Source organism: Microtus oregoni, unplaced genomic scaffold, assembly GCF_018167655.1.
Source record: "Microtus oregoni isolate MIOR12 unplaced genomic scaffold, Mior012 000188F_ref0000398, whole genome shotgun sequence".
Lineage (NCBI taxonomy): Eukaryota > Metazoa > Chordata > Mammalia > Rodentia > Cricetidae > Microtus > Microtus oregoni.
In genome coordinates this window covers 80,188-105,852 of record NW_024544847.1, presented here as the reverse complement: position 1 = coordinate 105,852, position 25,665 = coordinate 80,188, and the positions used below count along the sequence as shown (strand labels likewise).

At 41.7% G+C, this 25,665-nt stretch overlaps 1 protein-coding gene across 1 annotated transcript in view; it reads left to right on the top strand.

Moving 5' to 3' along the window:
- The first annotated feature begins 3,111 nt into the window (after positions 1-3,111).
- Positions 3,112-25,665, top strand: part of LOC121445425 (NACHT, LRR and PYD domains-containing protein 1a-like) — a 91,105-nt gene continuing 68,551 nt past the window's right edge. Inside the window, exons 1-6 of the mRNA XM_041647559.1 lie at positions 3,112-3,262; positions 6,443-6,541; positions 9,367-9,465; positions 11,161-11,259; positions 12,965-13,063; positions 14,697-14,795. Coding sequence (XP_041503493.1) covers positions 3,112-3,262; positions 6,443-6,541; positions 9,367-9,465; positions 11,161-11,259; positions 12,965-13,063; positions 14,697-14,795 — 646 coding nt within the window. The remainder of the gene's footprint in view (positions 3,263-6,442; positions 6,542-9,366; positions 9,466-11,160; positions 11,260-12,964; positions 13,064-14,696; positions 14,796-25,665) is intronic.

The window sequence follows — 25,665 nt, the reverse complement described above, 5'->3', positions numbered from 1 at the left end:
GAAATTAGTATGGCCACACCTGCTTGTTTCTTAGGTCCATTTGCTTGATAAGCCTTTTCCCAGCCCTTTACTCTGAGTAGGTGCCTATCTTTGTGGTTGAGGTGTGTTTCTTGGAAACAGCAGAATGTTGGATCCTGTTTTCGTATCCAATCTCTTATCCTGTGCCTTTTTATAGGTGAGTTGAGACCATTGACATTAAGTGATATTAATGACCAGTGGTTGTTAACTCCAGTCACTTTTTTGGTAGTAGAGATTGTGTGTTTCCCTTCTTCGGGTTGTGTTGGTGAAGGGTCTCTAGATGTCTGAGTTATTGTGGTCATTGTTGGACTCCTTGGTTAGTGATTTTCCTTCTATTATTTTCTGTAAGGCTGGATTTTTGGCTACGTATTGTTTAAATTTGTTTTTATCCTGGAAAATTTTGTTTTCTCCATCTATAGTGAATGAAAGCTTGGCTGGGTATAGTAGTCTGGGCTTGCATCCATGGTCTCTTAGTTTCTGCAGTACATCTATCCAGGACCTTCTGGCTTTCATTGTTTCCATAGAGAAGTCAGGTGTAAGTCTGATAGGTTTACCCTTATAAATAACTTGACCCTTTTCCTTTGCAGCTCTTAATATTATTTCTTTATTCTGTATGCTTTGTGTTTTGATAATTATATGGCGAGGGGATATTTTTTTTTTGATCCAGTCTATTCGGTGTTCTGTATGCTTCTTGAACCTTCATAGGTATATCTTTCTTCAGATTGGGAAAGTTTTCTTCTATAATTTTATTAAATATATTTTCTGGACCTTTGAGCTGCACTTCTTCTCCTTCTTCTACTCCTATTATTCTTAGGTTTGGTCTTTTTATTGTGTCCCATACTTCCTGAATGTTTTGTGATGAGAGTTTGTTGGATTTGCTGTTTTCTTTGATTTTCTCTATGGTATCTTCAGAATCTGAGATTCTTTCTTCTATCTCTTCTATTTTGTTGGTTATGCTTGTTTCTGTAGTCTCTATTCGTTTACCTAGATTTTCCATGTCCAGCCGGCCCTCTGTTTGTGGTTTCTTCCTTCCCTCCATTTCAGTTTTCAAGTCTTGAACTGTTTCCATTATCTGCTTGATTGTTTTTCCTTGGTTTCCTTGGGTATCATTCACTGATTTACTCAATTCTTCAAACTTTCTGTTATACTTCTTATCCATTTCTATAAGGGCATTTTTTACATGGTGTTTAAGGGCCTCTATCACTTTCATAAAGTCCATTTTTTTCTACTTCTTCTTGATTAAGGTGTTCATGTCCTCCTGTTGTGAGGTCGCTGGCTTCTGGTGGTTTCATGTTGTTTTTCAGATTGTTGGGTGAATTCTTGCATTGGTGCCTGCCCATCTCTTCCTCCAAATGGTCCCCTATGGATCTTCTTTTACAGGATCAGGTCTTCTTGCCCACTGATGTACCTTCCCAGTGATGTCACTCCCCAGTGATGACTCTCCTGGTACCTAGATCGGATCTCCGTGCTGCTTGGGTAGCTCATACACAAAGGGCCTACCTTGCTTGCTGCAGGCAGGCTATTGAGACAAAGGAACTACCGCCCTCCCGGTTGCCCTCCCAATTTGGATTTGGGCCCAGAGCCCGAACAGGCTGAGCTGGGAGATGTTATGTGGCCAAAGAGGGGAGGGAGGCAGAAGGGGGAGGGTTCTGGATGCAAGCTGGGTGTGATAGGAAGAGAGAGAAGGTATCAGGCAGTATAGCCCCTGCAGGAAGACCAGGAAGTGTAGGAGGGATGAGGAACGTCTGAGTTCCCTGTCCCGGGCTGCTGCTGCTAGTCAGAAACTCACTCACCCCAATGATGGCTCTCCTGGTGCCTGGATCGGATCTCCGTGCTGCTTGGGTAGCTCGTACACAAAGGGCCTACCTTGCTTGATGCAGGCAGGCTATTGAGACAAAGGAACTACCGCCCTCCCGGTTGCCCTCCCAATTTGGATTCGGTCCCAGCGCCCGAACAGGCTGAGCTGGGAGATGTTATGTGGCCAAAGGGCCATCCATCAGTTTTTATGGCTAGTCTGGGCCACGTCTTCGCTGCTGTGGTTCTTCAAAGTTAGAGACCTAGATCTCCTGTCAGCTGCTGGTGGTGGGAATTGTGCTGTCCTCCAGGAACAGTGCGGATTCTGCACAAACAAACCCAAAAAACCTAGCTAAGAGGGCCCACAGACTTAATTAAGGACCAGACAAAGATTCAGTGACAGTCATCTTCCTAAGGGTGAGCTTTTGTTCCCTTACACTCTGGCTCCTCCCCTTGATCTCTCCATTCCTCCTTCTCTATTTTCCCTGTCCTTTAAAAGTTTCACACAAGTTCCTCCTGGATCAAATCATTGCCGCCACTAGGTCCACTTTAAAACAATGGGTACCCTGGCTACAAACATACTGGGTCGCCTTTCTTGAGTCTCATCTTACTCACTGACTGTAGCCCTGTCTATTAACGGTTTTTAAAGGTTCCTCTGGAAATGAATGACAGCAATCACAGAACCCACTGCAGCAGTATAAGTTAAAACTGTTTTCCTGGTTCATGAAGTCACCCTTTAAACCCTAGGAATAGAGCATAGCTCCAGCTCCGCCTCCCCTCTCCTGCTGGAAGCAGGCAATGAGAAAATATACCTCCTTCTTTTAATGGGTCCTCAGTGTTAGATAAATGACCTTAATGACCTAAGAGAAGAAACCTTAGACAAGCTATGAAAACCCAACTCGGAATAACTTTCCTGACAGGAAAGCCAATGTAGTACCAAGAACATCTCCCAACACCATTCAAGAAACCATAAATAACAAATCCACTGATAAACCTTCCTCCCAGAGCCCCTTCTTCTGCCCTATAAAGTCCAAATGCCTGCAGCTGGGCACACAGTCTCCATCCCCAGGAGAGACTGGAGTCGTTCCATTGTTGTGATCAGAGGACCATATCCCTGTAATGCTTGCTCTGCTCTTTCTTTTATTTCCCGATCTTCTTCATGGATTCTGATCAAACACCCTTTCCCAGAGCGGAAACCGTTGTCAGAGACCAGGATCCACTGGCCTCCTGTTTTGAGCAACAACAAAAGGGAAAAGCAAAGCTCTGCCAGCAAGAGCTGCACAGACAAGCATCATCACCATGGAAGAAGTTCAGTCCAAGAAGACAAGTGGTGCAGAGGAGGCTCAGCAAAAGGGCCAACAGGTCGTGGGGTCCACCCAGAAGTGGGGGGAGCAGATGAATCCGGAGCCTCAGCAGACCAAAACCCCAGCAGAGAAGGACTCGACAGAAAGTAAGTACAATAAGGACCCCAACCCACTGCTACTGTAACTCCTCCATCACCACTGAGCCCTCCTGCCAGGGTTTCCATGGGCAGGCTAACCACCTGTCAGAAGGATTCACAGGCCTAGGACAGCCTGGAACCAGAAAGCATGCAGAAAGAACTAAGTGAACCTTAGAGCCCCACACCCTCAGCTACAAGAGTGCATTCTCAGGCCCCTGGGAAGGATCACTCTGAAGCCTCATGAGTGGGGAGAGACTGGCATTCAGGATTGCTCTGAAAGGGAGAAGCTCAGGGTTCAAGTAAGTCCCCAAAAAGAAAGCTTGGTGACACTTAAGTTACAGTCCCAGACTGAAACTTGGCAGAGGCAGACTGCAGTCACGGCTCTACCACCCTGGACAAGTCACTTTACAGCCCTCAGCCTCCATGACTCCCTCCATTTAGGAAACAGGAGGGAGGTAAAAACCTGTTTCCTTGGGCTGTGGGAGTAAAGTGATAATCCACGTTACTTATTAAACAATACAAGTCAATACAGTTGCAGCTGCTGTTATTATTATAGTTTGCAACCCTGTGGGACAGAATCTCAGAGCCCCACATGAAGGAGCTGAGGCTCACAGAGAAGACTAGAGACTCACAGAGAGGACTAATATAGAACCAGGGCAGATGTGTGAACTTCATGGTCCCAGAGAAGGATCTTTCCTCATCAGGAACTCTGAGAGCATCTTGTGACAGTGAAGAAGGCTATAGGGGTGGGGAGTAAGGCCCCCAGGTTTGTTCCCCTGGCTCCTATCTCTGTGTTTGGCCATCAGCCTCTGTAACACTCACAGTGGGGAACATGAGCAGCCTGTGTGCAGAAATGAAGATGAACTAAACTTGAAGCTGTGAAAGGAACTTAAAGTCCACATAGGTAGTGGTTCTTCACAAGTGACCACCCGTCTGTGTGGGGACCTGAACAAGGGACTTAAATACAGTGAAGCCATGGTGGAGGGCTAAGGGTCACAGACTAGAGAGGCTCCACTATACTATGCAATGCTGAAGTTGCATTTGACGCAAGAACAATCTGGAAACCATGAGGGTCAGCAGTGAGTCTAACCCACCTGGCACCCAGAATTCAGCTCAAAATACGAGTGTGTGCACTGAAGATCTAAGGGAGTCATGGAGGTTCTGATGACCCAAGAAGGTTTTGCTCCTTGGGATGGACAAAGAGAAGAGGGCAGGCTCCTGCCTCAGCTTCAGTCATTTTCTGCTACTGACTTCATTCTCTTTACCGGGGCCATATTTGTAGACAGATTTTCCTTTGACCACCAGCTCACCAAAAACAACATGGAGACTTGTTATTAATTATAAAACCTCAATGTATAGCTTGGGCTTACACTATTAGATCTTATAACTTAAATTAACCAATTTATATTAATCTTTGTTTTGCCTCACTACTTTTTACCTCTCTTCCATCTTGAACCTCCTGCTTTGTCCCCGTGTCCTCTGGCATCTCTCGTGCACCTAGATCCATCTCCTCTTCTTTCTTTCTCCCTGGAAGTTCCACCTAACCTCTTCCAGCCTGACTATTGGCCATTCAGCTTTATTTATTTTACTTTTATTGATTAAACCAATTTTATTAAACTAATTAGAAAATGACTTAGCAAAAAACTTATCTTTACAGTATACAAAAGGATTAGGCCACAACACACACCCTTGCTGCTTCCTTTTCTCAAGCATGAAAGTAGCCTCCTCAATCCATTGCACAAGGTTTAGAGAGAGAAGTAAACTTGTCCTAGCTTAAAGCACACAGAGACAGACACAGGGCTGCAATCCAGAACTCTCAGTACCTGGGAAATGGGAGACACCTCTTTCAACCTAGTGCTACAGTGTGAAGTCCTGCCTAACCCTCGTCCTTCATTTTAAAGTTCATTATTTTTACCCCACATTAAGCTTTGAAAATGTTGACTATAGAGTCAAAGTCCCTTGCCTTTGATGATCACACTGATTTTACTTACTGTGTGATAGGAATAAAGTCATTATGTCTAAGGACATTTTGAAAGAGATTAGACCTGTCTCACAGAACTTCCCTGCTGTTCCATTTAAAATAATTCCCCTCCATCCTGACCTTTCTAATTGCATTTAATTATGATTCAAAACTGTGTTTTAGAGACTCTCACTTTCCTCCCAAGGATGCCACTTACTAAGTAACCATCAGTAACAGCTTGAAATGTGTGCTTCAGCCCGCTAGAAATTTGTCAGAATCTGTGTTATAGGTTGTTTCTTGATTCTTTAGCTCTTTGGCAGGGGCTGCCACCCAGTTCCCAAATAAATCTACAGTCTTTTTCTGACTTACAAATGGCTGACCTTAGCATTTTTTTTGTTTGTTTTTTTGTTTCTAGCCAGCTTTTTGTAAATTATCCAGTCTATCTACTGCCTCTGGGAGTTTACCTTTCTTTACGAATTACTTTGTAGACTGCTGTGTAGCTGAGTATCTGTCCCCAATGAATCTTCCTCATGTTCTTGTCTCTTCCTTCCTCGTTTATTCTAACTATTCACAGCTTTTAAGCTATTCTATTCAAATAATTCCTCTCCATCACTAACTTCCATGCTCAAGTTTCATTGTGTATCAAAACTGTGTTTTAAACATTCTGATCTTCCTCCCTAGGATGCCACTTAGTAACTGTCAGCTATTATAGTAAATACGTACATAAGCCCCCCAAAATTTTCTCAGAATCACTCTTTCTAATACAGTATGCCCAACTTTAAGTTTTAGATCAAATACTAAGAAATAATAAGGCATCAAAAATGAGGTTGTTAACTAGTTGTGAAAATATTCCTATAATCCCAGAACTTGTGAAATTAATGCAAGAAGAATCTGAGCTTGAGGCAAGCCTGAACTACACAGTAAGGTGCTACCTATCCTGGCAGGACATAAAATCAGAGAGCCACAAGAGGGAGCTGAGGCTTAGAGAGGAAAGTGGAGACTCACACAAAATAGAGTAGAACAGCATTAGTGTGTGAACTCCGTGGTCCCTGTGAAGGAAGGTGACCCTGCATCCGGTGTAAGAGCATCATTCTCTCCATGAGAGAGTGGAGAAGGGTATGAGGGTAAGGAGGTAGGACCCAGCCTTATTGCCCTGACTCCTCCTGCTGCTTCTCTGACAATCACACAACCATTACCCCTTCCCATTGCACTTTCTTCATCATTTTCAGGTTCAACAATCACACCCTACGTGGATCCAACTACCCTTCAAGACTCCTTGAAACGTCTGAGCTCAAACCTTAATAACCTGAGACAAATTCTGATGTCAGGTAAGGGGCTTGTTAAAAGGGAACCTGCAACACAAATAATAAAAATCAAGAGACAGATACTAGGGTTCAACCTGAATATCAGAAAAGCAAAGCAATTAGCCACTAGCCTTTACCTTTAACCCAGACTGAAATGGGCAAGATCCTGTATCCACGAATCCTGAAGACTTCACAGTCCACTGAGTTCCTGTCTCTTCCCCCTCATATTCCTCTCTCTGTCTTGTCATATCGCTCCTGCCTCGACCTCCTTGGTGCTGGGATCACTTTTGTCTGTGCTCTCTTTCTCATTTAGACAGATCCTATCTTGTGTAGCCCAGGGTTGCTTTGAACTAACAGAGATCCATCTGCCTCTGTCTCCCCAGTCCTGGAATTACAGGTGTGTGCCACCACTCCCTTGCTTGTATATCTAACTAGTATGGCTGCTTTGCACTCTGATCTTCAGGAAAGCTTTATTTATTAAAACACAAATAGTATACCACTAAAGGAACATGGGAAGTCTGGATTCAGAACCAAATGTATCTGAGCTGGCAGCTATGCTGGGACTTCTAGTCCACATAGATGGAGGTTCTTCACAGCTGAGCCTCCACCTGTGTGGGTCCTCAACTAAAATAAACAATCAGAAGACTGATGGAGGAATATAAAGAGTCACAGGCTAGAAATGATGTCTCTCGGCTGTGCAGTGCTGAAGCTGCACTTGACACATGAAGAAAGAGGAACCCATGGGGGTCAGCAGTGAGCCTTGCACAAATGTCACCCAGAGTTCAGCTCAACATATGAGTGGGTTCTGAAATATTGGGGATAATACAGCTCCAGAAGTTCTAAGAAGGTTTCTTCCTTTTTATGGAACCAGGGAGACAGTAGACTCCTGCCTTGGCTTCAGCCTGACTTCCCATATTTCAACTTATACAGGCCACACCCTGTGTCTTCCTCTTTTCAAACATGAAAGAGGCCAACCCTTTCAAGTGAACTAGGTCTGGAAAGAGATGTTAACTTGTCCTGGCTCACAGCACATAGAGATACATGGAGAAAAGATCTAGAGCAATAAAAGCCTTCCTCCACACTCATCCTGCTACCACTCTGTGAAAGTCCTGTCCATACCTAACCTTCTCTCCCCCTTCAAAGTCCATTCTTCCTTCCCCACAATAAGCTTTGAAGACTACATTGTCAAAAGCTGTCACCCCTTCCATCTTACACAAGTAATAATGGCAATGATCAATACGTAGAAAGGAGAGGATGTGGGCTCAAGGGAACACTGCTGCATTGCTGGTGGGATGGCAAGCTGGTACAGCCTCTTTAGATATCAGTATGACGATTTCTCAGAAAATTGGGAAACAGTCTTCCTTAAGACCCAGCAATACCGCTTTTGGGTATATACTCAAGGGAACATCAATCATACCAAAAGTACATGTGCTTAACTATGTTTATAACATAGCCAGAATCTGGAAACAACCTAAATGCCTCTCTTGTGAAGAATGGATAAGGAAAATGTGGTACATTTACACAATGGAGTACTACATAGCTGGAAAAAATGACATCTTAAAATTTGTGGGCAAATTGATAGATCTAGAAAAGTTCATATTGAGTGAGGTAACCCAGACCCAGAAAGACAAACATCATATGTACTCATTCATAAGTGACTTTTAGACATAAAGCAAAGAAAAAACACCATACAATTCACAATCCCAGAGAACCTAGACAACAAAGAGGACCCTAAGTGAGACATACATAAATATAATCTACATGAGAAGTAGAAAATGACAAGATCTCCTGAGTAAATTGGGAGCATGGAGACCATGGGAGAGAAGAGAAAGAGGGGAGAGGAAGAGAGGAGAGTTCAGAAAATCACATAGCTCAATAAGGCCATTATTAAAAAATGCCATCACTCCTAGTTGTCACCTTGGCATCATTTAATGTTGGTCTTATAAAAAGCCATTCCAGAAATTATGTCCCATTTTCATTATCTGAGTATTGATGTTGCTCACCCTTTGTTCTGCTGCCACCTCTTCAATAGGTGAAGATTTACATCTTCAGGCTGCACACAAGAAGGCTCTTGCTCATGGGGCTTAGGGAAGACTCCACTGATAAATTGCATCACATTAGACTGTTCATGTCTCTCTTGTCACAAAGCTTTTTCCTATGCTAACAACAGGCTCCTTCTCTCACTCCTTTCCCTCACTATTTCCACCTTCCTACTTGTTTTATTAAAACAGTTCCACTACTTCCCTGATGTCCATGCTCATTTTCATTGTGTATCAAAACTGTGTTTTAAAAACTCTCACCTTCCTCCCTGAGATGCCACTTAGTAACTGTCAGCTATTATTTGAAATATGTACCTGAGTCCCCTAGAATTCTCTCAGAATTGCTCTGTCTTATAGATCATACACTCACCTTGAAGTTTTAGATCAAACATCAAGGAATTACAGGCATCAAAAATAAGATTACTAACTGGCCCTGAACATATTCCTGTAATCCCAGAATGTATGAAATTAATGCAGGAATAATCTGATCTTGAGGCAAGTCTGAACTACACAATAAGATACTATCTATCCTTGTGCAACATAAAGTCAGAGACCCACAATGGGGGAGCTGAATCTCAGAGAAGAATGGAGATTCACACAAAGTAACAGAGTAGACCAGCATTGGTGTATAAACTTTATGTTCTCCATGTAGGACATGTCCCTGAAGCAGGAGTAAGATCATCATTCTCTCCATGAGAGAGTGGTAAAGGGTATGAGGGTAAGTGGGTAGGATCCCAGAGCTGCTACCCTGGCTCCAACTGCTGGTTCTTGAACAATCACACAAACACTGTCTCTTTCTTCATCTTTCAGGCTCATCCACAACACTCAAAGTGGATCCCACTGCCCTCTGGGACTCCTTACAACTACTGAGCTCAGACCTTGGAAATCTGAGACAAATTCTGATGTCAGGTAAGGGGCTTGTTAATTGAGAATCTTATGACTCTGGATTTAGACCCAAAATAAACTGAGCAGTCAGCAGGGAATGCGACTTATAGTCCATATAGATGGTGGTTCTTCACAGGCTAGAGTCTACCTGTATGGGAACCTGGGAAGTCAATGGTCAAAGGAGCTATGTCAAAATGTTAAGCATCCAGGACTAGAAATGATGCCTCTGGGATCTGCAATGCAGAATTTTCATCTGACACATGAAGAATCTGTAACCCATGGGGGTCATCAGTGAGCCTAGCCCAGCTGTCACCCAGAGTTCAGGTCAAAGTATGAGTGGCTTCTGAAATCCCAGGGGTGCTGCAACTCCAGAAGTTCTAAGAGGGTCTCTTCCTGTAGATGGCATCAAGGTTAGGGTAGGCTGCTCTCTCAGCTCCAGCCTGACTTCCCTTATTTCAGCTGATGCAGGCAACACCCTTGCCTCTTTCTGTTCTCAAACATCAAAGTAGGCAGTTCCTTCCAGTGCAAAAGTTCTTGAGAGAGAGGGTAACTTGTACAAGTTTACAGCCTATAATGACAGACAGAAGAATAGAATCTAGACCAATGTGTGCCTGGGGAATGAGTTACTCTTCCTTTATCCTACTGCTACTCTGTGAAAGTCCTGCCCACATCAAAACCTTTCCTTCCATTCAAAGTCCATTCTTACCCAAGCTTAATTAAGGCTTGAGAATGAAGACTACAGAGTCAAAAGCCATCACCCCAATTGTTACCTAAGGATCCTTTAACGTGCGTCTTGGAAAAGGCCATTCCCGAGACAGTATTTCTATTTCATTATCTGAGCATTCACATTGCTCACCCTTCATTCAGATGCCATCTCTCCAGTATGTGCAGATCTCACATCTTCAAGCAGCACATAAGTAGATCCTTACACACAGGCCATAGGGAAGACTCCACTGATGATACCGTAGCAGAGATTAGACTGTTCAAGTATCTCTCTTCTCAAAAAGTTTCCTCCTATGCTACCAAAAATTCCTTCTCTCATTTCTTTTCCTCACTATTCCCAGCTTCCAAGTTGTTCCATTAAAACAAGTTCACTCCATCCAGAACGTCCATGTTCAAATTTCATTGTGTAATAAAAATGTGTTTTAATCAGTCTCAACTTTCTCTCAAAGATGCCACTTAAAACCTGTCAGCTATTGCTTGAAATATGTGCCTGAGTCCCTAAGAAGTTTTTCAGAATCGCTCTGTCTGATGGACATTAATATCTACCTTGAAATTTTAGAATAAAGGCTAAGGAAAATTATAAACCTTCAAAATATGATTATGGACTTGTAGTGGACATATTCCTATGAATCCTGAACATGTGAAATTAATGCAGGAAGAATCTAAGCTTGAGCCAAGTTCTGAACTACATAGTAAGATGCTACCTGTCTCTGTGGCACATAAGCTTAGAAACCCCGTAAAGAAACTGAGGTTCAGAGAGGAATGGAGACTCACACATAAGACTAGAGTAGACCAACATAGGTGTGTGCACTTCATGGTCCCAGTGTGAGAACCTGTCACTGAAGCAGGTGCAAGAGAATCATTCTCTCCATGAGACTGGAGAAGGGTATAAGGGTGAGCTTGAAGGACCCAAGTACTGCTGCTCCGAATCCTAGCCCTGTTCTCTAACAATCACACAATTGCCTCTCTGCTTGGCACTTTATTCATTGTTTCCAGGCTCGGGATTCACAAGCTACATGATTCCCACTACCATCAAAGGCTCGTTACGACTACTGAACTCAAGGCTTGAAAAGCTGAGACAAATTCTGATGTCAGGTAAGAAGCTTGTTAATTGGGGACCTGACAAATTTGTATTCAGAACTAAATGTAAGCTAAGCTGGAAGCTGAGAATGAGAATTCTAGGCCACATAGATGGTGGTTCTTCACAGGTGAGCCTCCACCTGTATGGAGGCCTGGGGCAGGTAACTAAAATGAAAGGTCAAAGGAGACATGGAAGAATGCTAAGAATCACAGGCTAGCAACATCCTCTTGGGACCTGTAGTGCTTAAGTTGCATTTGACACATGAAGAAACTGGAACCTGTGGTGGTCAACAGTGAGGCTAGCCCAAATAGAACCCAGGGATCAGTTCAAAATTTGAGTGGGTTCTGGAATCTCAGAGTCATGCAGCTCTTGAAGTTCCAAAAAGTTCTCTTCCCTTGAGGTGGACTCCCAAGTAGAAGGAAGGCTCCGGGCTCAGCTTGAGCCTGACTTCCCTTATTCCAACTTATCAGGCAGCACCATTGCTTCTTCCCTTTCTCAGACATCAAAGTAGCCAACTCTCTTCAGTGCACAATGTCTTGAAAGAGAAGTTAACTTGTTCAGGCTCACAGCACATAGTGACACATGCAGGCCTGAAATACAGAAAAATAGGAACCTGGGGGAGAATTTCTTCCACATTCATCCTGCTTCTACTCTGTGAAAGTCCTGCAAACACCTAACGGTTTTCTCTCCCCTCAAAGTCCATTCTTCCCCCACCATAAGCTTTGAGAATGAAGACTGCAGAGTCTAAAGTCATTGCCCTTCATTGATACCTTGGCACCATCTAATGTCTATCACGAAAAAGCCATGGAACAGATGGTGTCTCAGTTTCAATATCTTATCACTGATGCTTCTCACCCTTTGTTCTGCTGCCACCTCCTCAACAGGTGCAGATTTACATCTTCAGGCTGCACACAAGAAGGCTCTTGCACATGGGGCTTAGGGAAGACTCCACTGATTGTCTGGCAACCCATTAGACTGTTCATGTCTCTCCTGCCACAAAGCTCCTATGCTAAAAACAGGTTCCTTCTCTCATTTTTGACTTACTGTTCCCATCTTTCAACTTATTCCATTAAAATAATTCCACTACATCCAGATCTTCCATGCTTATTTTCATTGTGTATCAAAACTGTTTTTTAAAGACTCTCACATTCCACCCTAAGATGCCACTTAGAAACTGTCAGCTATTTTTGGGAAAAGGCACCTCAGTTCCCATGAAGATTCTCAGAACATTTCTGCCTGATGGATGCTATACATACCTTGAAGTTTTGAATCAAACACTAAGAACTAATCATAAGACTTCAAAACTAACATTAGTAACCAGTCCTGGGCATATTCCTAAAGTATCACAACCAATGAAATTAATGCAGAGAAAAATCTGAGCTTCAGGCAAATCTAAAGTAGACAGTAAGGTGCTACTTACCCCTGTGTGACATGAAGTTAGAGATTCACATGAGGGAGTTAAGGCTCAGAGAGGAATGGAGACTTACACAATGGACTAGAGTAGACTAGCATTGGTGTATAAGCTTCATGGTTGCATGCAGGACAGGACCATGTCCCTGCATCACCTAAAAGATCATCATTCTTTCCATGAGACTGGAGAAGGGTATGAGGGTAAGCTTGTAAGAACTTCACTCTTATTTCCCTGAAGCCTACTGCTGATACTATGACAATCACACAACCACTGTCTCTTCCAATGGTCCCTTTCTTCATCTTTTCCAGGTTCAACAATAACACGCTACATGGATCCAACTACCATCCAAGACTCCTTACAACTACTGAGCTCAATGCTTGAAAATCTGAGAGAAATTCTGATGTTAGGTAAGGTGCTTGTTTAATGGGAACTGAGGAGTCTGGATTCAGAATTAAACTTAAACCAAGCTGGCAGCTGGGAATGGAATTCTAGTCCACAAAGATGGTGGCTCTTCACAGGTGAGCCTCCACCTGTATGGGGATCTGGGAGACACAACTAAAATGGAAGATCAGAGGAGACACGAAGGAATGCAACTTTTAAGTCACACACAAGAAAACAGGCTAGAAATGACCCGACTGGGCCTGGCAGTTCTATAGTTTACACATGACACATGAAGAACCTAGAACCCATGGGGGACAGACGTGAGCACAGTCCAAAGGGCACCCAGAGTTCAGTGCAGAGCATAAGTGGGTTCTGAAATGTCAGGGATCATGCAGGTCCTGAAGTTCCCAAATGGTCTATTCCCTTGAGATGGACCCCAGGGAGAAAGAAGGTTCCTGTCTCCAGCAGCTTCAGTCTGACTTTCTTTATCTCAACGTACCCAGGCCACACATGTCCTCTTCCTCTTCTCAAGCATCAAAGTCACCACCTTTCTCCGGTGCACAAGGTTTAGAGAGAGAGGTTAACTTGTCCAAGCTCCCAGCATACAGAGATACATGCAGGCCTGGAATCTAGAACAGTGGGAGTCTGAGGAAAGATTTTCTCAGCCTTCATCCTGCTGCTGCTCTCTGAGAGTCCTGCCCACATCTTGTATTAACTTCAAAATTGATTCTGAATCATCTCACACAGCAAGGCTTAAGTATGGAGACAACAGATTCAAAAGCCATCACCCCTAGTTGTGACCTTGACATCATTTAATGTGTGTCTTAGAAAAGGCCATTCCAGAGATAGTATCTCTGTTTCATTATCTGAGCATTCACACTGCTCAGCCTTTGTTCTGATGCCACCTCTCCAGCATGAGCAGATCTCACATATTGAAGCTGAACACAAGAAGATCCTTGCACTTGGGGCTTAGGGAAGACTCCAGGGATGATATTTTGGTGGAGATTAGATTGTTCGTGTCTCGCCACAAAATCTTGCTCCTATACTATCAAAAGGCTTCTTCTCTCATTTTTGTCACTATTCTCCTCATTCACATTCTTCCATTAAAATAATTCCACTCCTTCCCAAAGTTCCATGCTCAAATTTCACTGCGTAATAAAACTGTGTTTTAAAGACTCTCACCTTCCTCCCTAAGGTGCCACTTAGTAACTGTGAGCTATTGCTTGAAATATGTACATAAGTCCCCGAGAAGTTTCTCAGAATCTTTCTGTCTAATGGCATAAGTCCATAAAAATAAGAATGCTTATTAGTCCTGGATATATTCCTAATGTATCAGAACCAATGAAATTAGTGCAGGAAGAACCTGACCTCAAGGCAATCCTGAACTATACAGTAAGATGCTACCTATCCCTGTGGGACCCACATGAGGAAGCTGAGGCTCAGAGAGGAATGGCGAGTCACACAAAGTACTAGAGTACTAGAATAGGTGTGTGAATGACAGGGTCCCAGTAGAGGGCTGTGCCTTACCTGTAAGAGGCTGAGGAGAAGAATATGAGGGTAAGCAGATAGGACCCCTGCCTTGACCCTGATTCCCACTGTTGCCCCTCTGACAAACACAACCACTGTTTCTTCTCATGAACCTTTCTTCATCATTTCCAGGCTCATCAATCACACCCTCCGTGTATCAGAATACCCTCCAACGCTCCTTAGAACTATTGTACTTAAATTTAAGAAGTCTGAGAGAAACTCTGATGTCAGGTAAGGGACTTGATAAATGAGAACCTGATATTTCTGGATTCATAACCTAATGTAAGCAGAGCTGGCAGCTGGGAATGGGACTTCTAGTCCACATAACATAGAAGGAGGTTCTTACAGGTGAGCCTGCCACTGTATGGGGACCTGGGACATGCAACTCAAATGTAAAATCAGAGGAGACATGGAGGAATGCTAAGAGTCACAGGCTAGAGATGATCCCTCTGGGCTTGGTAGTACCCAAGTTGCATTTGGTCCTTGAAGAAACTGGAAATCCATGGTTATCCAAAGTAAACCTAGTCCAAATGTCACCCATAGTTCAATCAAAATATGAGTGGGTTCTGAAATTTCAAGGGTCATGCAGCTCCTAGATTTCCAAGAAGGTCTCTTCCCTTGAGATCTACCCTAAAGACAGGGAAAGCTCTTGCCTCAGCGTTAGTCTAACTTCCCTTATTTTAACTTATGCAGGCAACACCCTTGCCTCTTCCTCTTTACAAGCACCAAAATAGCCACCCCTCTTCAGTGCTCATGGTCTAGAGGGAGAGGTTAACTTTTCCAAGCTCATAGCACATAGGGACAGATGCGGGGACATGGGAAATTACTTCCTACTCTTCATCCTGGTGCTACTCTGTGAAAGTCCTGACCACACATAACCCTTGTCTCTCCCTTCAAAGTGCATACTTCCCTGGCTACAATAAGCCTTCAGAATAAAACTACAAAGCCAAAAGCCTTCACTCCTAGATATCACCTTGGCATCATTTATTGTGAGACATGTAAAAAGGCATTCTACAGATTATGTCTCATTTTCATTATCAGAGCACTGCTCACCCTTTCTCCCACTGCCACCTCTCCAACAGGTGCAGATCTCACGAAATCAAGCTGCACACATGAAGGCCCTTGCACCTGGGCCTTATAGAGGACTCCACTGATAATATTATAGCAGATATTCTCCTGATCATATCTCTCTCCCTAAAAATGTTCCTCCTAGAGGTTACCAGCCATATTGTTCTCCCAGTTCTTGTCATCACTATTCCAAGCTTCCAAGTTGTTCCCCTGAAACAATTTCACTCAATCACAAGCTTCCGTGCTCATATTTCATTGTGTATCAGAACTGTGTCTCACCTTCCTCCCTAGCTCACAATTGCCACTTAGGTTCTGTCAGCTATTATTTGAAATACGTACCTCAGCCCCCAAGAAGTTTGTCAGAATCTCTCTGTCTCTTAGACACTATACCCACCTTGAAGTCTTGGATCCAACAATACGAAAATCTTAAGTCTTCAAATATAAGATTATTAACTGGTTGTGGACATAGTCCTATAATACCGGAACAGGTGAAATTAATCAGGAAGAATCTGAGCTTGAGACAATCTGAACTACATTGTAGGATGCTACCTATCCCTGTGGGACATGAGGTCAGAGTCCTATATGAGGGAACTACAGCTCAAAAGAACTGGAGACTCACACAACAGAGTAGAGTACACCAGCATAGGCGTGTAAACTTCATGGTCCCAGAGCAGGACCCTTTCACTGCAGCACCGCAAGAGCATCATGCTCTCTATAAGACTGGAGAAGGGTATCAGGGTAAGTAGGTACAACCCCAATTAGGAAGCTCCTGGAACAAGGTGGCCTCCAGCTGAAAGTCTTAATTCACTGCTCAGGTGAGATGAGCTTCTTCAAGTGAAACAAAGACATGTATAAGGTCATAGCATGTGTAAATAGAGAAAATTTGACTTCTTTTCCTACTTGTTTCCATTTAATTTCCTTCTCTTATTGCTCCAGCTACTGCTTTGAGCACTATATTGAAAAAAAAAAAAAAATTGGGAGTGCTGGAAAAGTATCTCTGTATTTGAGACCACCGGCTGTTCTTTCAGAAAACCTGGATTTAATTCCCAGCACACACATGACAGCTCACAATTGTCTGTAAGTTCAGTTCCCCGGGTATCTGACAACCTCTTCTGACCTTTGAGGGCACTGCACAGACATGTATACAGGCAAAACATAATTACACATAGAATAAAAAGTAAAATGAGAAAAAAATATTTTAAAGAAAGTAAAGGAGTGAGATTAGTGGACAACCATATCTTATTCGTGATTTTAATAGGATTACTTTGAGGTCTTTCTCCATTTAGGAAAGTGTTGACTGTGTGTTTGTTATAAAGAGCATTCATTGTGTTGAAGTATGGTCCCTCTGATATTGTTCTCTGTACAACTTTTCTCATGAAGGAATTTTGAGTTTTGTCAAAGACTTTTTATACATCTACTGAGATAATCATGTAATTTTTCTTTAGACCCATTTATATGATTTATTATCTTAATTAGTTTATATCGAGTCTTAGGGTTTCTGTTGCTGTAAAGAGACAATATGACCAAGGCAACTCTTATACATATGATCATTTAATTGGGGCTGCCTTAAAATTGTCAGAGGTTCAGTTTGTTATCATCATGGTGGGAGATGGTGGCATTCAGTCAAATATGTGGAGAAGGTGTTGAGAATTCTACATCTTGATCTGCAGGCAGTAGGAGTCTGTGTTCACATGGACACAGCTTGAGCATAAGAGACCTCAAAGCCCACATCCACAGTGACACATTTCATCCAAAATAAACCATACCTCCTTATTGTGCCACTCCCTATGCTGGTCACTTTCTTCCAAATAACTGGTTATTTACATTTATGTAACACAATTATTAAAACCACAGAGACAGATAATGAGGTTCAACCTGAAAGTCAGAAAAGCAAAACGGTCAGCCACTGGCTCTTACTGTTCGGAAAAAATCGTAAGGCCGGCGCAAAGAAATCCAATTAGGTCAAAACAAACTGAATTAAAACGCCCATGATTTATTAAATGCTGCACTCTCAGGTGGCCGAAAGCATGGCAGGGGAGACAGAAAACCGGGGGGCACATGCCAAATCTGGGACCACGTGTTCCTCCTCTGGGAGCCCACTTAAATACCCTGTGGGAGTGGTCCTGTAAGGATGACTAGGGGTTTAACTCTCTGATGTTCAGGCTTGCTTTATTTAATAATGTACAAGTGAAATATCACTGCATGTTTCTTAAGAATTTTTTTCATCTATGTTCATCAGGGAAATTGGCATGTAGCTTTTGATAAATTTTTGTTTTGTTGTGTGGTTCATGTGTGTGTGTGTTTATTAGTTTACATGTTAGAGTTGTACTGGCTTCTTAGAAGGAGTTTTGAAGTGCTCCTATTTCTATGGTCATTGGGTTTTTTTTGTTTGTTTGTTTGTTTATTTTATGTGGTTTTTTGGCTTTGTTTTGAATAACTTTAGAAGGATTCTTGTAGAACTTTCTTTTCAATAAAATAAACTACTTTATTAGGAGAAACGTTAAAATGGGAGAAAATTTGCCTGAGCTAGTTTGCTGAAAGCATTCAACAAGGAACACATAAGCTCCTCAGGCAATGTTTCAACCTTCCTTGTTTTTATTGTTATTCATTTTTCTCCACTTCCCTTCTTTCCTCCCTGTTCCCCTTCTACACTCTCCTGTGACCCACATGCTCCCAATTTACTCAGAAGATCTTGTCTTTATCTACGTTCCATGTACATTAGATCCATGTATGTCTCTTCTAGGGTCCTCTTTGTAGTCTGCGTTCTCTGGGCTGGTGGACTCTGGGCTAGTTGTTTGTTTGTTTGTTTGTTTGTTTTCTTGCTTTATGTCTAAAAGCCCCTTATGAGTGACTACATATTATATTTGTCTTACTGTGTCTGGGTTGCCTCACTCAATATGGATTTTTCTAGATCCATCCATTTGCCTAAAAATTTAAAGATATCATTATTTTTTATCACTGAGTAGTACACCATTGTGTAACTGTACCACATTTTCTTTATCCATTCTTCAGTTGAGGGGCATCTAGGTTATTTCCAGGTTCTGGCTATTATGAATAATGCTGCTATGAACATAATTGAGCATATGTACCTTAGGTATGATTGAGGTGTCTTTGGGTATATGCCCCAAAGTGATATTGCTGGGTCTTGAGATAGATTGTTTCCTAATTGCCCAAAAAAATCTCTATACTGATTTCCAAAGTCGCTGTATCAATTTGCACTCCCATCAGTGATGAGGTAAGTCACAAGACAACCCCACACTAGTGTAGAATTATGATTAATAAAAGGGTTATTTATTTAAGGGGAAAACTTACAGATCACTGTCCTAGACAACAGTCCGCTGCACAACCAGGAACAGGGTCTAGCAGCCAGAAGCAGGAGCCTTAAGAAAGACAGTGGGCACACTGCTACCACTGCTTTTTAAAAAAATGTTATTTTTATTTTTCCATTCAAAAATGTACACTTCCTCCCATTCCCCTCCCACTCCTCCACTCACCCTGCTCCCTCCCCCTCCCTGCTTGAGAGAGGGCAGGGAACCCTGCCTTGTGGAAAGTCCAAGGCCCTCCCCCTACATCCAGGCCTAGGAAGCTGTACATCCAAATGACTAGCGACCCAAAACACTAGTACACGCAGTAAAAACAAGTCCCAGTGCCTTTATCAATAGCTTCTCAGTCAGCCCCCATTGTCAGCCCCAATCAGAGAGTCTGGTTTGATCACATGCTCGTTCAGTCCCGGTCCAGCTGGATTTTGTGAGCTCCCATTAGAACAGGCAACTGCCTCAGAGGGTGGACCAACCCCTCACGGTCCTGACTTCCTTGTTCGTCTTCTCCCTCCTTCTGCCCTTCAACTGGACCTTGGGAGCTCAGTCCTTTGTTCTGATGAGGTTCTCTGTCTCTATCTCAATGTTGTCGCCAGATGAAGATTCTATGGTAATATTCAAGATAAACGTCGGTGTGATACTGGGGCAAGGACAGTTCAGGCATCCTCTCCTCTGTTGCCCAAGGACCTAGCTGGGGACATCCCTGTGGACACCTGGGATCCCCGCTAGAAACAAGTCTCTTGCCAACCCTAAAATGGCTCCCTTAATGTAGATATCTTCTTCCCAGCTCCTATATCCGCCCTTCCTCCATCTCCATCCACCCTCCCATTCCCCCAAGCTCTCCCTAGTCTTTCCCTTCTCCCTTCCCTGTCCCCCCCCACCCCTTCCCCCAACCCCAGCCCGACCCCTACCCCAACTCCCATGCTCCTAAATTTTGCCCAGCAATCTTGTTTGTTTCCAATTTCCAGGAGGATTTATATATGTTTTTCTTTGGGTAGACCTTGTTATTTGGCTTCTCTGGGCTTGTGAACTATAGACTTAATGTCCTTTTTTTATGGCTAGAGTCCACTAATGAGTGAGCACATATCATATTCATCTTTTTGCATCTGGGTTATCTCATTCAGTAAAGTGTTTTCTATTTCCATCCATTTGCATGCAAAATTCAAGATATCATTGTTTTTTACCACTGAGTAGTACTATAATGTGTATATATTCCACACTTTATCCATTCTTCCATTGAGGGGCATGTAGGTTGTTTCCAGGTTTTGGCTATTACAAATAATGCTGCTATGAACATAGTTGAACAAATGCTTTTGTAGTATGATTGGGCATCTTTTGGGTATATTTCCAAGAATAGTATTGCTGGATCCTGAGGTAGGCTGATTCCCAATTTCCTGAGAAACCACCACACTGATTTCCAAAGTGGTTGCACAAGTTTGCATTCCCACCAGCAATGGATGAGTGTTCCCTTTACTTCACATCCTGTCCAGCATAGGCTATCATTAGTGTTTTTGATTTTAGCTATTCTGACAGGTGTAAGATAGAATCTCAAGTTGTTTTGATTTGCATTTCCCTGATAGCTAAGGAGGTTGAGCATGACCTTAAGTGTCTTTTGGCCATTTGAACTTCTTCTGTTGAAAATTCTCTGTTCAGATCAGTACCCCATTTTTAATTGGGCTATTTAGAATTTTAATGTCTAGTTTCCTGAGTTCTTTATAGAATTTAAAGATCAGACCTTTGTCTGATGTGGGATTGGTGAAGATCTTCTCCCATTCAGTAGGATGGCTCTTTGTCTTAACAGTGTCCTTTACTTTACAGAAGCTTCTCAGTTTCAGGAGGTCCCAATTATCCAATGTTGCTCTTATTGTCTGTGCTACTGGGGTTATATGTAGAAAGTGGTCTCCTGTGCCCATGTTTTGCAGTCTATTTCCCACTTTCTCTTCTATCACGTTCAGTGTGGTCTGATTTATTTTGAGGTCTTTAATCCATTTGGACTTGAGTTTTGTGCATGGTGACAGATATGGATCAATTTTCATTCTTCTGCAGGTTGATATCCAGTTTTGGCAGCACCATTTGTTGAAGATGCTTTCATTCTTCCATTGTATACTTTTACCTCCTTTGTTGAAAATCAGGTGTTCATAGGTTTGTTGGTTAATATCTGGGTCTTCAATTTGATTCCATTGGTCGACGTCTCGGTTTTTATGCCAATACCAAGCTGTTTTCATTACCGTAGCTCTGTAATAGAGTTTGAAGTCAGGGATGGCAATGCCTCCGGAAGTTCCTTTATTGTATAGGATTGTTTTGGCTATCCTGGGTTTTTTTTGTCATATAACGTTGATTATGTTCTCTCAAGGTCTGTGAAGAATTTTGTTGGGATTTTGAAGGGGACTGTGTTGAATTTATAGATTGCCTTTTGTAGAGTTGTCATTTTTACTATGTTGATCTTACCCATCCAAGAACATGGGAGATCCTTCATTTTCTGGTATCCTCTTCAATTTCTTTCTTCAAAGCCTTAAAGTTAGTGTCAAATAGATCTTTCATTCCTTGGTTAGTGTTACCCCAAGATACTTTATGCTGTTTTTAGCTATCATGAAAGGTGAAGTTTCTCTGATTTCCCTTTCTGTTTCTCTATCATTTGTGTATAAGAGGGCTACTGATTTTTTTGAGTTGATTTTGTATCCTGCCACATCACTGAAGGGATTTATCAGTAGTAGAAGTTCTTTGGTAGAATTTTAGGGATCACTGATGTACACTATCATATCATCTGCAAATAATGAAAGTTTGACTTCTTCCTTTCCAATACGAATCCTCTTGATCTCCTTATGTTGTCTTACTGCTATTGCTAGAACTTCAAGCACTGTGTTGAAGAAATATGGTGAGAGTGGACAGCCTTATCTTGTTCCTTATTTTAGTGGAATGGCTTGGAGTTTTTCTCCACTTAATTTGATATTAACTGTTGGTTGTTGTATATTGCTTTTATTATATTTACGTATGATGCTTGTATCCCTAACCTCCCCAAGACCTTTATCATAAAGGGGTATTGAATTTTGTCAAATGCTTTTTCAGCATCTAATGAAATGATCATATGATTTTTTCTTTCAGTTTATTTATATGATGGATCTCATTGATAGATTTTCGTATGTTGAACCAGTGCTGCCTCTCTGGGATGAAGCCTACTTTATCCTAATGGATAATTTTTTTGATGTGTTCTTGGATTCTGTTTGCCAATATTTTATTGAGAATTTTTGCACCCATGTTCCTGAGCGAGATTGGTCTGTAATTCTCTTTCTTGGTTGAGTCTTTGTGTGGTTTGGGTATCAGGGTAACTGTAGTTTCATAAAAAGAGTTTGGCAATGACTCTTCTGATTCTATTATGTGAAACACATTAAGGAGTATAGGTATCAGCTCTTCTTGGAAGTTCTGGTAAAATTCTGCATGAAACCCATCTGGTCCTGGGCTTTTTTTGGTTGGGAGGTTTTTTTTTTTATGACAGCTTCTATTTCCTCACGATTTATAGGTCTATTTAAATTGTTCACTTGTTCTTGGTTTAATTTTGGTATATGGTACTTATCTACAAACAAGTCCATTTCTTTTACATTTTCCAACTTTGTGGCATATAGGCTTTTGTAATAAGACCTAATGATTCTCTGAATTTCCTCAGTGTCTGTTGTTATGTCCCCCTTTTCATTTCTGATCTTGTTAATTTGCATGTTCTCTCTTCCTTTTGATTATTTGGATGGAGGTTTGTCAATCTTGTTCTCTTTCTCAAAGAACAAGGTCTTTGTTTCATTGATTCTTTGGATTGTTTTCTATGTTTCTATTTTGTTGATTTCAGCCCTCAGTTTGATTATTTCCAGTCTTCTATACATCCTGGGTGAGCCTGCTTCTTTTTTTCTAGAGTTTTCATCTGTGCTGTTAAGTCTCTAATGTGAGCTTTCTCCGTTTTTTTTTTTTTTTTTTTTTTTTTTTTTTATGTGGGCACCTAGAGCTATGAACTTTCCTCTCAGCACTGCTTTCATAGTGTCCCATTGGTTTGGGTATGATGTGTCTTTATTTTCATTGAATTCAAGGAAGACTTTAATTTCTTTCTTTATTTCTTCCATGACCCAGGTGTGGTTCAGTAGTTGACTGTTCAGTTTCCATAAGTTTGTAGGCTTTCTGGGGGTAGAATTGTTGGTAAATTCTAACTTTATTCCATGGTGATCCAATAAGACACAGGTGGTTACTAAAATTTTTTTGTATCTGTGGAAGTTTGCTTTGTTACCGAGTATGTGGTCAATTTTCAAGAAGGATCTATGAGATGCTAAGAAGAAGGTATAATCTTTCCTATTTGGGTGGAATGTTCTATAGATGTCTGTTAAGTCCATTTGATTCATTACCTCCATTAGTTTTCTTATTTCTCTGTTAAGTTTCTGTCTGGTTGACGTGTCCATTGGTGAAAGAGGAATGGTGAAGTCTCCTACTATTAGTGTGTGGAGTTTTATGTGTGCTTTGAGTTCTAGTAATGTATCTTTTACATACGTGGGTGCTTTTATATTAGGGGCATGGATATTCAGAATTGATACTTCATCCTGATGAATTGTTCCTGTTATGAGTATAAAGTGTCCATCTCCATCTCTTCTGATTGAATTTTGTTTGAAGTCAATTTTGTTAGATATTAGGATAGCCACACCTGCTTGTTTCTTAGGTTCGTTTGATTGAAAAACCTTTTCCCAACCCTTTACTCTGAGTAAATTTTTGTCTTTGTGGGTGAGGTGTGTTTTTTGTAAACAGAAGAATGTTGGATCCTGTTTCTACATCCATTCTCTTAACCTGTGCCTTTTTATAGGGAAACTGAGACCATTGATATTAAGTGATATTAATGACCAGTAGTTGTTAACTCCAGTTACTTTTTTTGGGTGGTAGACTTTGGGTGTTTCTCTTCTCTGAGTTGTGCTGTTGGAGGGTTATTAGATGTCTGAGTTATTATGGGTGTTGTTGGGTTCCCTGGGTTGTAATTTTCCTTCTATTACTTTCTGTAAGGCTGGTTTTGTGGCTACATATTGTTTAAATTTGTTTTTATACTGGAATATCTTGTTTTCTCCATCGATAGTGAAAGAGAGCTTTGCTGGGTATAGTAGTCTGGGCTTGCATCCATGGTCTCTTAGTTTCTGCAGCACATCTATCCAAGCCCTTCTAGCTATCATGGTTTCCATAGAAAAGTCAGGTGTAATTCTGACAGGTTTACCTTTGTATGTTACTTGACCTTTTTCCTTTGCAGCTCTTAATATTCTTTCATTATTCTGTAGTTTTGTATTTTGATTATTATATGGCAAGGGGATTTTTTTTGATTGAGTCTATTCGGTGTTCTGTATGCTTCTTGTACCTTCATAAGAATATCCTTCCTTAGGTTGGGGAAGTTTTCTTTTCTATAATTTTGTTGAATATATTTTCTGGGTCTTTGAGCTGTATTTCTTCTCCTTCTTCTACCCCTATTATTCTTAAGTTTGGTCTTTTTATGTTGTCCCAGATTTTCTGGATGTTTTGTGATGAGAATTTCTTGCATTTGCTGTTTTCTTTGATCAGTGTGTTTATTTCCTCTATAGTATCTTTAGCACCTGAGATTCTTTCTTCTATCTCTTGTATTCTGTTGGTGATACTTGTCTCTGTAGTTTCTGTTCATTTACCCAGGTTTTCCATTTCCTACCATCTCTCAGTTTGTTTTTTCTTCATTGCCTCCATTTCAGTTTTCAGTTCTTGAACTGTTTCCCTGTAGTAATAGGAGCGGCAGGGCTGCATCCCCAGCACCCCGGCCGCCTGGCTAGCTTATGCCCCAAAATAACAACACACAAATTGTATTCATTTAAACACTGCTTGGCCCTTTAGCTCTAGCCCTTACTGGCTAATTTTGATATCCAGATCAACCCATCTCTAATAAACTGTGTAGCTCCGGTCTTACCGGGAAAGATTCAGCATGTCTAACCTGGTAGCTTGCTTCATCACGTGTGTCTCAGAGAGCAGAGCTATCGCATCTGGAGAGGGGAGCATGGCGTCTCTCTCCAGAGAGCAGAGCTGTCGAGTCTGAGCTCACTTCCTCTTCCTCCCAGCATTTTGTTCTGTTTACTCCTCCCACATATGTTTTAACCTATGAGGGCCAAACAGTTTCTTTATTGCTTAACCAATAAAATCAACAGATTGATATATGACATTCCCACATCACTTCCCCTTTTTCTGTTTAAACAAAAAGAAAGGCTTTAACTTTAACATAGCAAAATTACATATAACAAAACAGTTTTCAAGCAAGAATTACAATTACAATATTTATATCTATTTTATCTTTTATTATAACAATGGAAAACTATAACTATAACTACCTATCTATTCTGTAACTCCATCAAAGACTCCAGAAGAATACAATATTACCTAAGCAATCAAAAAGTAAGCAATTTTCAAAACTCTAGAAATGACAGAGACATCTCACTGCCTGTACAGTCACCCAAAGTTCCTCTGTACCGTTGGGGCATCCATCTTCAGCCTACAGGCCCATAATATCCAGAGACATTGTCATGAAGCAGGACATTTTAAAGTCAGTTTAGTCACTATCTGTTGTGTCCTGCAGAATGTCTCGCAGACTCTTTCATGAATCAGGAACCCCAAAAGATCATCTCACCTTTAGGGAAGTTCAGTAGTCCTCTCTCTGTGGGTTCTCTGTGTCCAGTTTCTGCATTAGTCCAGGC